Source organism: Natrix helvetica (assembly GCF_964273705.1).
Source record: "Natrix helvetica genome assembly, chromosome: 1".
Classification (NCBI taxonomy): Eukaryota; Metazoa; Chordata; class Lepidosauria; order Squamata; family Natricidae; genus Natrix; species Natrix helvetica.
In genome coordinates this window covers 310,363,358-310,377,015 of record NC_138548.1, presented here as the reverse complement: position 1 = coordinate 310,377,015, position 13,658 = coordinate 310,363,358, and the positions used below count along the sequence as shown (strand labels likewise).

Below are 13,658 nucleotides of genomic sequence, written 5' to 3'. Positions count from 1 at the left end.
AAAATGTCAATGTTCTGCTAATCAATGGGTTTGATCCTGATACTAAGAATGAAGAAGAAGATTCTGCTTTAATTATTGGTAAACCAAATTGTATTGTTTGTCTGACAATAATTAAACATCCCTAGTTATAAAATAATGATAGCTTGCATTGATTGAAAGTGGTTTTTCATGCCAAATTTAAGGATATAGTTGCCTACATGAGAAGGTATTTTCTGCCTAGTGATTCATAATCCCAAAAAACAATTTTTCTAAATGTGAATGAAGAACAGCACTATAAAATGTTTATCTCTTCTTTTTTTAAACACTGAAGAACAGATTTATTTTAAAGTTTAGCACTTCATTTTGCTATGTGATTCTTTTAATCATGCACAAGCGACATGTGAGACTGCTGAACGAAGGTTCAGTCTGAAATGCTCAGTGAAGATTGAATAGTTTAATAGCTGAGAGTTAAATGATGTTTTCAAATGCTGCTCTTTTGCATTTTAATATTTTACAGCAATTAAACATGAATCATATGAAATCGCTTCCTTATTGATACAATTTGGTGCCAATACCAATCTACAGTGCGTCAACAAAAGGACAGCTTTACATGAGGCAGCCAGATTAGGCTTGAAAGATATGGTGGAATTATTGCTTTGGTCCAAAGCAGATCCAGATCCACGAAGTGCATATGGGCTCACTCCTCTAGCATTGGCAGCACAGAATGGGCATACAGAAATTCTGGAGCTCCTACTGCGCAAAGGTGAAATGTTCTGTATAAATCCTTCAGCCTTAAATGTACTGATCTACAGAACAATTCTATGTCCTTGATATCAACAATGTAGTAATTTTATGTTGATATAAACTAAACACACAAACACCGTATTATTTTTGATTTATTATTAAACACTTATTACTGTTTTCACAATAGGTGCCAACATCCTTTCCCAAGCATCAGATTCTGCATCTGTATTATTTGAGGCTGCTGGAGGAGGAAACCCGGATTCCATCTCTCTCCTACTAGAATATGGAGCTGATGCCAATGTACCAAAGCAATCCGGTCATCTTCCCATCCATAGAGCTGCTTATAGAGGTCATTTCTTGTGAGTTAGAATATACTGACTCCATTTATGAAACTAGGGGGAGGGAGGGAAAGTAATCTATTCTACTTTGTGGTTTATCATATCTCTGATGAGAGAAAGGTTTCTTTACTGTTTGTCAAATCCTGAGTTACAAGGTTGAAAAGTCGTCTTCATCTTCAAAAACTAGGTAGAAAAAGCTTGTAGCTTTCTATGCACCGTTCAGCTGCTGACATTGTCCTTTCTACACATCTGTGAAAGGAAGTCCATTTTCTTCTGCATTTCACTGTCCTAGTCCTTTGACCCAAAAACATTGGTAGAAGTTAGACCAATTGATAGGGTTGACATCTTTACAAGTAACATATGTTCTTCATGTTTTATGTGAGTATGAATATTCTGTTGGTATTAGAACAGTCTTCCATAGCTAAGCTTGTGAATATAGAAGAATATAGACCCGAATAAACTGGGTCAACACCATTTTGTTTCTTTTGGACTGCCGTTACTGTCGCACCTTAAGGAATTTATTCTTCTTTATAAAATTACTTGAAATAATCAGTTTGCATTTGTCTTTCTCCCTTGCTTCTCCCATTTTATCATTTGCTGAGATTTTAAAAGATTTTTTTCCCCACTGAAAAAAAAATCTTGTCTTTTTATATGCATTTTACTAAATGTCCAAAATGTTGATAGTTGATGGAAACTCTTCTCTTATAGAAGCTTACAACTCTTGCCTCTTTATGGTGATCTCATTGCCTTTTCTGGTAGGAAGCTCTGAGCTATGTCTAAATGGTTTGTTTGAAAGAATGTTTATCTTTATCTTATTGCTAGGGCTTTACAGATTTTGATTCCAGTCACAGATATCAGTGCCATAAAGGAGAGTGGAATCAGCCCACTTCACTCGGCGGCAGCAGGAGGACATTCTCAGTGTCTTGAATTTCTACTCAAATCTGGGTTTGAGGCTAATTTTATGTTGCATCGAAGAATTCAGAAAAACTACGATGATGAGAGACGGTCAGCCCTGTATTTTGCAGTCTCTAATGGGAATATTGAGTCCGCTCAATTGCTCCTGGATGCCGGAGCCCTACCAAATCAAGACCCTGTTAATTGCCTCCAAGTGGCCTTGAGAATGGGTAACTATGAACTCATCAGTCTCCTGCTTCGCCATGGAGCCAATGTGAATTACTTTTGTAGAGTCAATACAACCCATTTTCCATCAGCCTTACAGTACACACTGAAAGATGAAGTCCTGTTAAGGATGTTGCTGAATTATGGATACAATGTTTCCTGCTGTTTTGATTGTCCTCATGGAGACAGCAAGCATTCCAAGTACTTATTTGAAGGGTGGACCTCAACTGTTATCAAAGACACAATGGTAAGTACTTCCTGGGGGAGATGAATCCTTCCCTGATATGTTGATTGGTACTTATAAATTGCTCAGTATTTAAGGGACGGTGGGATTTGTTTGGTTTTCAAAACGGAAAAGGATCATAACCTTTAAACATGCATCGAGCAGAGACATTCTATAGAATAAATGGCAAGTATTCAATTATTTCGTCTGCTTGGTATTTTTGTGAAATTGTATTAGATGTATGGTTATTCGTTTTGCTGCTGATTTAGCCTGGGATGCATCGGGCACTTTATAATATAAGGCATTAAATGCTGTGTTCTCTTGTTCTTGTTTCTTTTTCTTAGTTCTGTGAAGTGATTACACTGTCATGGTTAAAGCATCTGTCCGGGAAGGTAGTGCGAGTGATGCTAGACTATGTAGATCATATTAGAATATGCTCTAAACTTCAAGATACTCTTCGAGAACAAAAACTGTGGCCAGAAATCAATGCAATTTTATGTAAGTGTCAAAGTTATCAGCAGATATTATAAAATGTAAAGATAATTGACACAATGCACTCTAGTTTTCAAATTGATGGATCCATTCTTTATGTGCCATCAAGTCAATCGCATATATATTTTTTCCATGACAATAGGTTCCTGACATCTTTCAGGTCTTCCAACATTGCATTCCCTGCCAGTATAACTGTGTATCTAACTTGCATAATTTTCAAATTAGTAGCTGTATTATTTTGAAAACTATTTTTACTACTCTATGGTTAGAATAAACCAAAAGGTCTCAATTTGGTAAATATACAATACAATAGCAGAGTTGGAAGGGACCTTGGAAGTCTTTTAGTCCAACCCCCTGCCTAGGCAGGAAACCCTATACCAGTGATGGCGAACCTATGGCACGCGTGCCACAGGTGGCACAGGGAGCCATTTGTCACGGCACGCGAGGCACTGCCCTGTCAGCTGGCCAACTCGCATGTGCACGCTGGCCAGCTGAGTTAACGCTTTTTAAAAGCCATTTTTCGCCCTCCCCAGGCTCCAGAACTTTATAGGAGCCCGAGGAGGGTGAAATGAGCCTCCCCTGCCCCCCACTGAGGCCCTCTGGAGGCTTCATGAACTTCCGTGAAGCCTCCTGAGCGCAAAAAACCAGCCCTACGGGCAAACCGGAAGTTTGGGAACAGACTTTTGGTTTGCTCGGAGGGTCGTTTTGAGCACTCCGGAGGCTTCAGGGAAGCCTCCTGACGGTCCCTGAAGCCTTCAGAGCGCTTAAAACGACCCTCTGAGCAAACCGGAAGTCACTTCCAGTTTGCTCGGAGGGTCGTTTTGAGTGCTCCGAAGGCATCAGGGAAGCCTCCTGATGGTCGTTGAAGCCTCCCGAGGGCGTCCAGGGGGGCGGGGGAGGCTGTTTTTGCCCTCCCCAGGCTCCTATAAAGCCTCTGGAACCTGGGGAGGGCGAAAAAAGCATGTAAAAATGGGGGGGTCGCACCTGTGATGTGCGCATGTGCATTGTGGGGTCACGCATTGCATTATGGGTGCGGCACGCTCGCACACGACCCCCCTGTGCTCCCCCCACTTATGGCACCCGAGCCAAAAAAGGTTTGCCATCGCTGCCCTATACCATTTCAGACAAATGGTTATCTGACATCTTCTTAAAGACTTCCAGTGTATATACTAATAATTAATATAATATAATATAATATAATATAATATAATATAATATAATATAGTATAGTATAGTATAATAATATAATATAATATAATATAATATAATATAATATAATAAATATAACATAATATAATATAATAAATATAACATAACATAATATAATATAATATAATATAATAAATATAATATAATATAATATAATATAATATAATATAATATAATATAATATAATATAATATAATATAATATAATATAATATAATATAATATAATATAATATAATAATATAATATAATATAATAATATAATAATATAATATAATATAATATAATAATAATATAATATAATATAATATAATATAATATAATATAATATAATATAATATAATATAATAATATATATATAGTTTAAAACAATGGTTTAAGAAATACTTTCAACATTGTATTGTTGGAAGAAATATTATTTTGGGTTCAGTTCCAAATGGGGAAAAAGATACTGGAAACATGGAGGCTGCTTGGAAAGATGATTTAATGGGGAACAGGATCACATAGCTTGAGCTCCTGAACAGAAAAGGGGGATCACATGCTTCAAGATGTTGGGTGAAGAAGAAAAGAGGGCCAAGATGCTGAAAGCCCCTGGTTTTATGCCCTCTCTGGTCTTAGATATTGAGCTTGTATTTTGATTGGTTGTCAGACTCCCATGGGGCCATGCAAGGGCAACTCTATAGGCTGTGTTTTGAGTCCAGGTTTGGTTGACTTGCTGGCTGATATAATTTTCCCAGGTGCCTTGTGGTGAGTTTCTGTAGAAGGCTAATCCTACCTTTGTTATGTAGAATAGACTGGCCCAGGCCTTTAATGGCCCATTGACAAAGGTAGAGGCTATTAAGAGTGAGTCTGTTTTCTGCCTACTCCCCTGTGCTCACAACAATCAATCAAAGAAATTATAATAAAATCAATAAAAGATAATCACCAAAGCTTAGCAGTGCAATGAAGTAAGGAGTCTCATTCTCCCTTGCCAAAAGCCTATGTGAAGACCAGACCTTCACAGCTCTGCTAAGCAACAGTAGAGTTTGGGGGGGAAGGGCGCGTCAGAGTCCGGGTCAGAGCACAACTGAGCAACTTTATCCATCAGATTGTCTCAATAATCCTCAATGAACCAAGATATATTCTGAGGGCCCCTCCCTACCCAATAGGGACCAGGTTAATAATCCAAACAGGAAGATAATGTGATTATTCCCTTTCCATGGTTCCCATCACTTTTATCTCTTCATCAAGCTCGCTCTTATGAGTTAGAAACAGATGTAGGAGTGGAGAATTCATATTACAAAACCTATTGTTTTATTTTTAGCAAACACTCGTTCTTTACAACATCTTTGCCGTCTGAGAATCCGAAAATGCTTAGGACGTTTACGTCTGCGCTGTCCTGTCTTCCTGACATTTCTGCCATTACCAAACCGCTTGAAAGAATATATCCTCTATAAGGAGTATGACCTCTATGGACAAGGACATCTAAAAGGAATCTACTAAGTCAAATGCATAAAAGGGCAGTTGGAAGATATCCTATATATAAATGAACAAAGATATTAAAGCATGTTTAAAATAGAATTCTAGTTGGTACTAATGTCTGCCTGCTTTATACTACAGTACAAAAAGTACATTGATGAAAAAGTTAATGCAACAAAACACTATCAAATCTCAACAGTTTTGCAGATCTGATTTATGGCATTTTTATTTGCATAGATATATGAATTAACCATGTTAATTTGAAATATCTAACACCAAACAGGTGTAACATGTGACACTCAAATGATGTACTCTGGTAGCTGTCCCCAACCTTGTGATACCCTATCTTCTGATTTAAATGGAGACCTCAATTGGTCTGGGAAAAAGGGGTTCCCTATAATATATATTCTATCAGTAGAGGGGGTTCTCCTTGCAATCCTTCATATGCTCAGAAAATCCACTGCAAATATTTTTCCATCTTAGCTGTAAATATTGAAAGCAGTTTCTTAAAGATTATAAAGAGTGAAATACAACAGTGTGCCGTTTGGTCATAGGTGCCCACATTGGACTGAAATAATTGCATGCTGGTTTAGCACATAACATTTTCAAGAAGTACAAGCAGGGCATAATTAAACTGCCTAATCTTGACTTTTTCTTTAAAAATGCTGTTGAATATTCCCTTTAGAAGGAAGACAATTTGCATGTGTGTTAATTGGCACAAAAAAGTAGGTCATGTTTATACTAATGGAGGATCTTTTGGTTTGGTACTTGTATTTTAAAGCAAGACTTCTTGTGTATCTCTTAAGAATTACATTTAACTTTTAAAAATTGGCTTTCCAAGTGAAGTTTAGTCTTAGAATTTGTATGTGTGCTATTCAGAGATCCCTTAACAGCCTAGGTTTCAACTGTCCATATCCTTGATGCAATTTAAAATCCTATACTACGCCTTTTTTAATTGCAAGTGTATTTATTGCAACTTTAAAAACATTATCTTTTACAACCCCAAAAGATTTTCTTTGAAAAGCAGTATTGTAAATGAAATATGTATTTCCAAAATAACTGAGGTCTTGCCATGTACCTTTTACATTACAGGTGTAATGAAAATTGTATATCCTTGTCTTGTGCATTGCCTACACCTATTGTATATATATTTAATTTATTTGAAATAGAAAATACAAAATATTTGAAATATTGTATTATGTATTATGTTACAAGTATCACTTCATCTTGCCTAAGAAACTGCAACCACTAGTCAAAAATACATTTACAGATCTAATTTTCACAGAACATACATTCTTCTTCTATATTCTAATCAAATAAAAATAGGACACCAGCTGTTAGTTTTGCTTTATTAAGTACAATAAATGAATCTCTATTATATGGATATTCTTCCATTACTGACGGATTTAAAATGCATTTCACAAAGGTATTTTGAAATATATGTTTCTTTTAAGAACAAATGCTAAATATTTACATAAATATTGTAGAAAAGCATCCCCTAAAATTGACTGGATTTCACTGAAATTTTTCCCAAATTGTTTTATTAGTATCAAGATTTTACTTTACAATTGACAATATCAAGCAGACAATCACTAAATATTAATACAAATATTAAGAGAAATTAAGAGTTTTAATTAACTTTCAATTTAAAAATCAGTCACTGAAGCAAGACTTAATCTTTACTTTCTGATTAATTCACTGTATTTTAAAAGTCATCCCAATTTCTGGTTCAAACCTCTTGGTTCGTTTACAGATTTCATTATGGAACATTCTCAGTTACATGATAGATGATTAGTCCTACACCATGTCATGATCACTGACTGCCTGACAATATCCATGCATGAATTAGAAAAATATGTCCCTGTGTGCAATTCATTTTCTCCAGGAGTGTGAAGGACATTATGCTACAGGGGAGGAAAAAAATTTGTTCAAGCAGAAACAGAAATTTCAGTGATTTGTTTCATGAAAATAAAAGAAAAATAAATAGGGTAATAATTTTGTTGAGGTATCACAAATGGCAATCCTGATGTTTAAAATCAATCCTATAAAATTAGTTGAATGTCTCTGGCTTACAATACATGCAAAATATGTTTCTATAGTTCATCAGAGATTAATTATCTGATTCAAAGAAATAAAGCAATTTTGACTTGAATGTTGTCCTTAGAAATATGATTCAGTACAGAAGGCAACTTAGAAAATACACTTGTCCAGCAACAGAATACAACTGCCAAGTTCATTTGTGCCTTGACTGCATAACCGTATACTTCTGTATGCAAAAGCAAATTTCACTCAGTTCAGTGGAGTTTACCTTCAGAAGAACGAGAACAGAACTGCTGACTCCAAGGTCTATCTGCTGGCTCCAAGCAATAAACCAATCAGACAGCCAAATCATACTTTTTTTTCCTACCTAGAGAACTTTCCTGCTAGAAAATATGACATGGGAATTAGAGCCACTGAATACAATCCATACAAGTTGGATTTTGTAAGTAACTGCAAACGGGTACATTCGAACTCCAGAGCAGTAGCCTGTGAACTGTTTTATAATAAAGATCATTTGGTATTATTCACATTATAATACATCTTTACAGAGAATATACACACTATTGGTTTAAAATGAACTAGTGATTGATTTTATGATTTCATAGTATTATGTGGCTTAACATAGCTGTAAACTGTGGCTAAACAATTGCAACAGATATTGCCAAGTTTGAGTGAGGTTGCATAAAATAGAACTGAACATATGATTTCTATATCTGCGATTTTATAGTCAAGTTGAAACATGAAAGCTTTCAAAAACTGGCAGGAGACTTCTCAGTGAGCAATCACAGCTCCTCTTTTATTTCTTGGGTCTCCAAGCATCTTTTACTCCCTTGCAATTAGAACAAAGAACAAACATCCCTACTTGATCCCTACTTGATTTTCCAGTCCAGGTTAATTGGCCGTCAACAGTTTTTTCTTCAAAGTCTGGGATCTGCCTCCAATTTCCATACAATTTCTTCTTGCACATTTCAATATAAAAGAGGATAAACTTACAGTATCTATGGTATACTCGTACTGGAATGAAAAATCACTCCATGCTACATTTTTCACGAATCAATAAGCTGATATAGAATTATAAGTACCTGCCTGATTTTTCTCAGATTTAGCAAATATGTGCAATGTGTATGTATTTCTATCACATGTGGATTTAGGTAAATATGACAACAGGTGTTAGAAAAATTATCTGACAGATTTTCCATGCAACTGTTTCTATCACCAACATAATCTCAAACATTTGCTAATGAGAAGACACTTACAAAACTTGATTCCAATAATCATGGCAATTCTGTTAGAAGTGTATGCACTTTATTCTCATCTAGACATTTAAAAATCAATTTGTATAATGTTACAAATATACACAGTGCATTGACACTCCAAAGTACTTTCCAGTGTTTGGTTGAATGTCTTTGCCACCCTCCATAAAAGTGCTCTATGGATAAAGATGAGAAGCCAAGATCACTACCAGCCAGTAAAATTTCAAGTAAAAATGATATTCTCATATTTCACCTTAAAACAATATTGGAGTGACACTGATTTCCTTGAACTCATACACTCTAGACGCAAGCACATGCCTATCGAAAGCATTAATTAAAAGTTATCAGGCTGCTTCCATTATTGACCCAGCCATTTTTAGGAATCAAAATTGGCTTTTTGTTCAGAGGCTTAGGACTCTTTGAAGACTAATATGACTCAATTGTTATGAGATCAAATGTTAGTATTTAAAAGTAGAACAAGACTCTTTTATTTTACTGCAGGAGACTAAAACAATTAACCTCTCTGAAAACAAAGAAAAGAAACCGAAGACAAAGATTTTCTATCTACTTCTTAAGTTACACAAATTACTTTCTAAGTCACCAGAACAGCTAGGTAATTGAAACGGAATAAGTTTTGTAATATCCAAATCTGCTACAGCCATGAACATTTCACTACGTTTCTTTATGGTATGAGAACAAAAATCCATATTTACGCTGAGCCATTAAAGAAAGATCAACCTTAACGAGTGAGAATACAGATTTGGATCATGTAAAATAAATTTACATGATTTGTTTTGTAAATTGTAAGTTTACATTTCAATTTATCATTTCAGATAAGAGGTTCAAAGGCTTCTACTGAAGGTGTTTCACGCATCAGATTCTTGCTTCTTCTTTCCATCTTCACCCAAATCACTGTCTTCTGATGGGCTATTGCTAAGAACTACAAACTGTCCTTCACCAACGCTCTGGTTGGATCGACTAGAAGCAGCAATTAATCGACTTTGCTCTTCTAAATCCTGGAAAAAAATACATTTACTGATTTGTGTATAAAACTATGTGAATATTGCTTTAAATAGTAAATAATAAAGATATAATTATTGGCAACTATTTACTGTAGCCAGTAAGTCACACGCTACAAGTAGCCTTGTTTAGAGACCACAATTGGCTAGGAAAGGATTGCAAGAGAATAAATAGACACGAATTGGAAATACACATTGACAGTGATGTGTTTGTGCTGGCAGCTATGAGAGTATTATGCAAACAGCCCAATGTATTCCCCATTGTAATCCTGCTTACTCTCTTGTAATCCTTTCTTCTCCAACCTGTCCACTTTGCAAGCAGAGGAAAAAAAGAAAATCAACATGTCAGGCACAGGACAATGTATACTGTAATGGTGACTGAGGGACAGCACTGATGTTAACTTTGAACAAACATGGTAAGCAATGACTACCTGCATTAAAAATGAATTACCAAGATTCATCCACCTGAACATAAAGCTTTATATATACTTCAATCATTCGACATTGTTCAAGAATAAAATCCCGTGAAGAATATGATTCATGCTAAGTGATACAGTATTCAGTATTCTGTTTCCAACTTGTGAGTCACAAGTCTCCTGGCCACCCAAAGTAGGCTTGTCAGGTTCTAGCAACTAGTTCTAGTAATATACTATCTCCAATGTTATCCATGTAAAAATATCTGCTTTAATCTAAAACCAATCAATATGTATTGTGAGGAAAAGTAATATGTTTATTAAATAAAATGGCTATTTTGAAAGCTCAAATGCATACCTTTTCAATTTGTTTCTGTTTATTGAGCTCTTTTTGCTGTTTTTCCTTTTCTCTTTCTATTTCTTTCTGCTTTTCTGATGATTTTCGGTCCTGAAATTTTTTTTTAAAAGAACATGCCAAATACCAAAAAGTAACATTATTTTCACAGAATGGATTACTACTTTGTTTTGCCTGAAAAATTACCTGAATATAGATTTCCAAGCATTTTAAATAAAATACTTACTGCTTTTCTAAGAAAGTGTTAGAAATCTTGGCTTTCACATCATATCAGTATATCATATCAATAATACAATAGGAAAATGAACTACACAGTAATTTAATTAAAAATTAAAAGACCAGGTTGCTTACATAATTGTTTCTCCAAATAGTAATTTGTGTATTCACAAAATACTCAGTCACTGTATGATTCTGCTTCTCAATTATATCTGATTAGAACTAACCTGTATCTGCTAAAGAAATGAAGAAATGCAGAGGCACCTTCTTAAAAATATACTAGGATAGGAAAAAGACCCTTCTTCTCAAATCCAGCTAAAGAATGTTGAAGGGTAGTTAACATGGGCCCAGACCTTCCTCACAGGAATGCATAATGATCACTTCAAGAATCAGAATTACAGCTACCTATCTTCCTGCTTTAAGGTTGCACTTTATTTATACATATTTTGCAAGCTTTGGAAAACAACTCCTAGAAAACAACTCCTCCCTACCCCCCACCCACATTTGGCACATACAGACTTGTCAAGCCTCATACAAAAAAGAAGCAATATTTCCAAGAGATTTTATTTCCTGATTTGGACAATAAAGCAACATTTAAGGATTAAGAAGGATGTAGGTTGTGTGTATAATACAGATAGTCCTTGACTTACACAACTGAGCCCAAAATTTCTACTGCTATGCGAGACAGCTGTTAAATAAGTTTTGCCTCATTTTACAACCTTTCCTTGTCACAATTGTCAAGTGAATGACTGCAGCTTTTAAGTTAGTAACAAGATTGTTAAGTGAAACTGGCTTTTCCATTGATTTTGCTTGTCAGAAGGTTATCAATGGTGAGCATGTGACTGAGACACTGCGACCGTCATTAATACGAACCAGTTGCCAAGCATCTGAATTTTGATCAGGTGACCTGCGATGCTGCAACAGTTGTGAAATATGGCCATAAGTCACTTTTTTCAGTGCGACTGCAACTTCAAACAGTCACTAAATGCCTGTATATTTTTAAGATCAAGACAGATAAATATTTAAGAATAAAAAAGATATTTTTAGTGATTTTGTTTTAAGAATTAAGGCAGATGTGCCTACTCTTTGTTTTGCCTTCATTTGCAAAAAGCTTAGCCAAATTATTTGCTTGCCAATATCTATTTGGCACTCCTGGATTGGAACTGCTTGTGACTTGCAAGGCACTGGTTGATAGTTTATTTGTGAGAATAGCTATTGGTTGAGAGGGTTCTGAAGTGGAGTGTTTAGTTGTTGTTTTTCATTTCACTGATTGTCAACAAAGAGATTAGCAACATATTCAAGTAATTAATATAATCACACCATTTTTAAGAGATGGTGATGCATCAACAATAATTAAATAATTACTCTAAAAACCGATTTTTTTTTGTTTTTTTGTTATTTCAAAGTTGAACAGGACTTGAGGTTGGACACTGAAATTTCACCAATTTGGGCAGATGTCAGGAGATATTGCAAGTGATACTGAACTATATCTTCATTTGATATAAACTACCTCTACATTTTATTCCACGTTAAAGTCTTACCAATTCAGCATGCAATGCAATCTGTTTTGCAAGTCCCACAGAATCACAAATCTAAATGAAGAAACAAATAGCTACTATTAGAATCACTATAATATGTGTTCATCTTCAAGGACAGTAAATCTTCAATTTAACAGACTATTTGGGGGAGGCTTGTCTGTTAAAACCAAAGATCCGTGACAAATGAAAATTTTCAAACATTGAACTGCCATTAAAAGTGATTCTGACAATTACAGGTGCAGTGTATCCGCACACTGAAGAAGAAAAACTGTAGCTGGATTTGACAGGAAGTTCTCCAGCTGGACACACGTGGGAGATGTGGGCTCGTAAGAGTCTCACATGAACCTTGTCTGACAAACCATCTCTGAAGATTCTTTTGAATCAGAAGCCCCACGAGGTGGGGGCGGAGAAGGGCAGCATCTCATCAGATCCTGAGAGAGCAACAGATCTCTCGTGGGTTAGAGATTTGCCTATGAATCCGAGTCAGGGCGGTAGCCTTTATAGCTGATAAAATGCTGGCCTTTTTATCAAAATAAGTTTGGAACAGGCGGAGACCGGGAGAGATAAAAGACCTGGTAAGAGAATTTATCTAACCCACAACTATAAATTAAACCTGGAAAAGGCAAAGAAAATTTGAGAACATAAATAATACTGGTCAGATTGGGTTTTTTTTTTCCTAAAAGAAAAGGAACAAAGAAAGGTGGAGGGTTGTAACACCAGCCTCCCCGGAAGTTCTTTGTCTGCGCTTTCGAATAGAAGAACAGAAAGCAGAGCAGTTACAAACCGACATAATTATAAACGTTAAATTTGGTTTTGGATCTTAAATAGAAACCAATATTTTTACTTTGTTTGAATTCCTTCCAGCTAAAATAATCAAGAAAAAAGCATATCTTCTTCTGAACCCACTCAATATAAACTCTAATTTGGTCTCGGATATCAAATGAAAACCAAACAGTTTGACCTCTTTTTCCCTAATAACGGATAACCTAACCTTGACTGTGTGGGAAGTTTTAACTAACCAACTTTTAAGATGAGTAAATAAAGCGAGATGTTTACCGTTTGTTATTCTATACAATAGATTAAGGGAATTGAAATGAACAGCGAGGTTTGCCATTCATAGACAACTAAAGGTAATCTAATTCAAGACATGGAAAAATTGAAGAGGGAACATGAAATACACTTATAATGGGAAACTGTTGAGACTTAAAGGCAGAATCACAAATTGGGGGCACATAAGGATGTATAATAATATAAAGATAATGAT

The 13,658-nt window shown here is 35.4% G+C and overlaps 2 protein-coding genes across 3 annotated transcripts in view; one reads left to right on the top strand and one right to left on the bottom strand.

Moving 5' to 3' along the window:
- Nucleotides 1–542: 542 nt before the first annotated feature.
- ASB14 (ankyrin repeat and SOCS box containing 14) lies at nucleotides 543–6,774 on the top strand. 2 transcript variants are annotated; one of them, XM_081936984.1, is made up of 5 exons: nucleotides 543–742; nucleotides 911–1,082; nucleotides 1,884–2,427; nucleotides 2,748–2,901; nucleotides 5,406–6,774. In XM_081936984.1, the coding sequence occupies exons 1-5, from the start codon at nucleotides 619–621 to the stop codon at nucleotides 5,582–5,584; spliced, it is 1,173 nt and encodes a 390-aa protein (XP_081793110.1). In that variant the 5' UTR covers nucleotides 543–618; the 3' UTR covers nucleotides 5,585–6,774. The 2 variants fall into 2 exon arrangements, with proteins under 2 accessions (XP_081793110.1, XP_081793111.1); XM_081936985.1 differs by lacking the exons at nucleotides 543–742; nucleotides 911–1,082 and adding an exon at nucleotides 1,283–1,439.
- Nucleotides 6,775–9,311: 2,537 nt separating this feature from the next.
- The window catches only part of APPL1 (adaptor protein, phosphotyrosine interacting with PH domain and leucine zipper 1), a 31,575-nt gene continuing 27,228 nt past the window's right edge, over nucleotides 9,312–13,658 (bottom strand). Inside the window, exons 20-22 of the mRNA XM_081936983.1 lie at nucleotides 12,398–12,448; nucleotides 10,644–10,733; nucleotides 9,312–9,869 (exon numbers count right to left, since the gene is read on the bottom strand). Of these exons, the coding sequence (XP_081793109.1) occupies nucleotides 9,720–9,869; nucleotides 10,644–10,733; nucleotides 12,398–12,448 (291 nt within the window). The 3' untranslated portion in view covers nucleotides 9,312–9,719. The remainder of the gene's footprint in view (nucleotides 9,870–10,643; nucleotides 10,734–12,397; nucleotides 12,449–13,658) is intronic.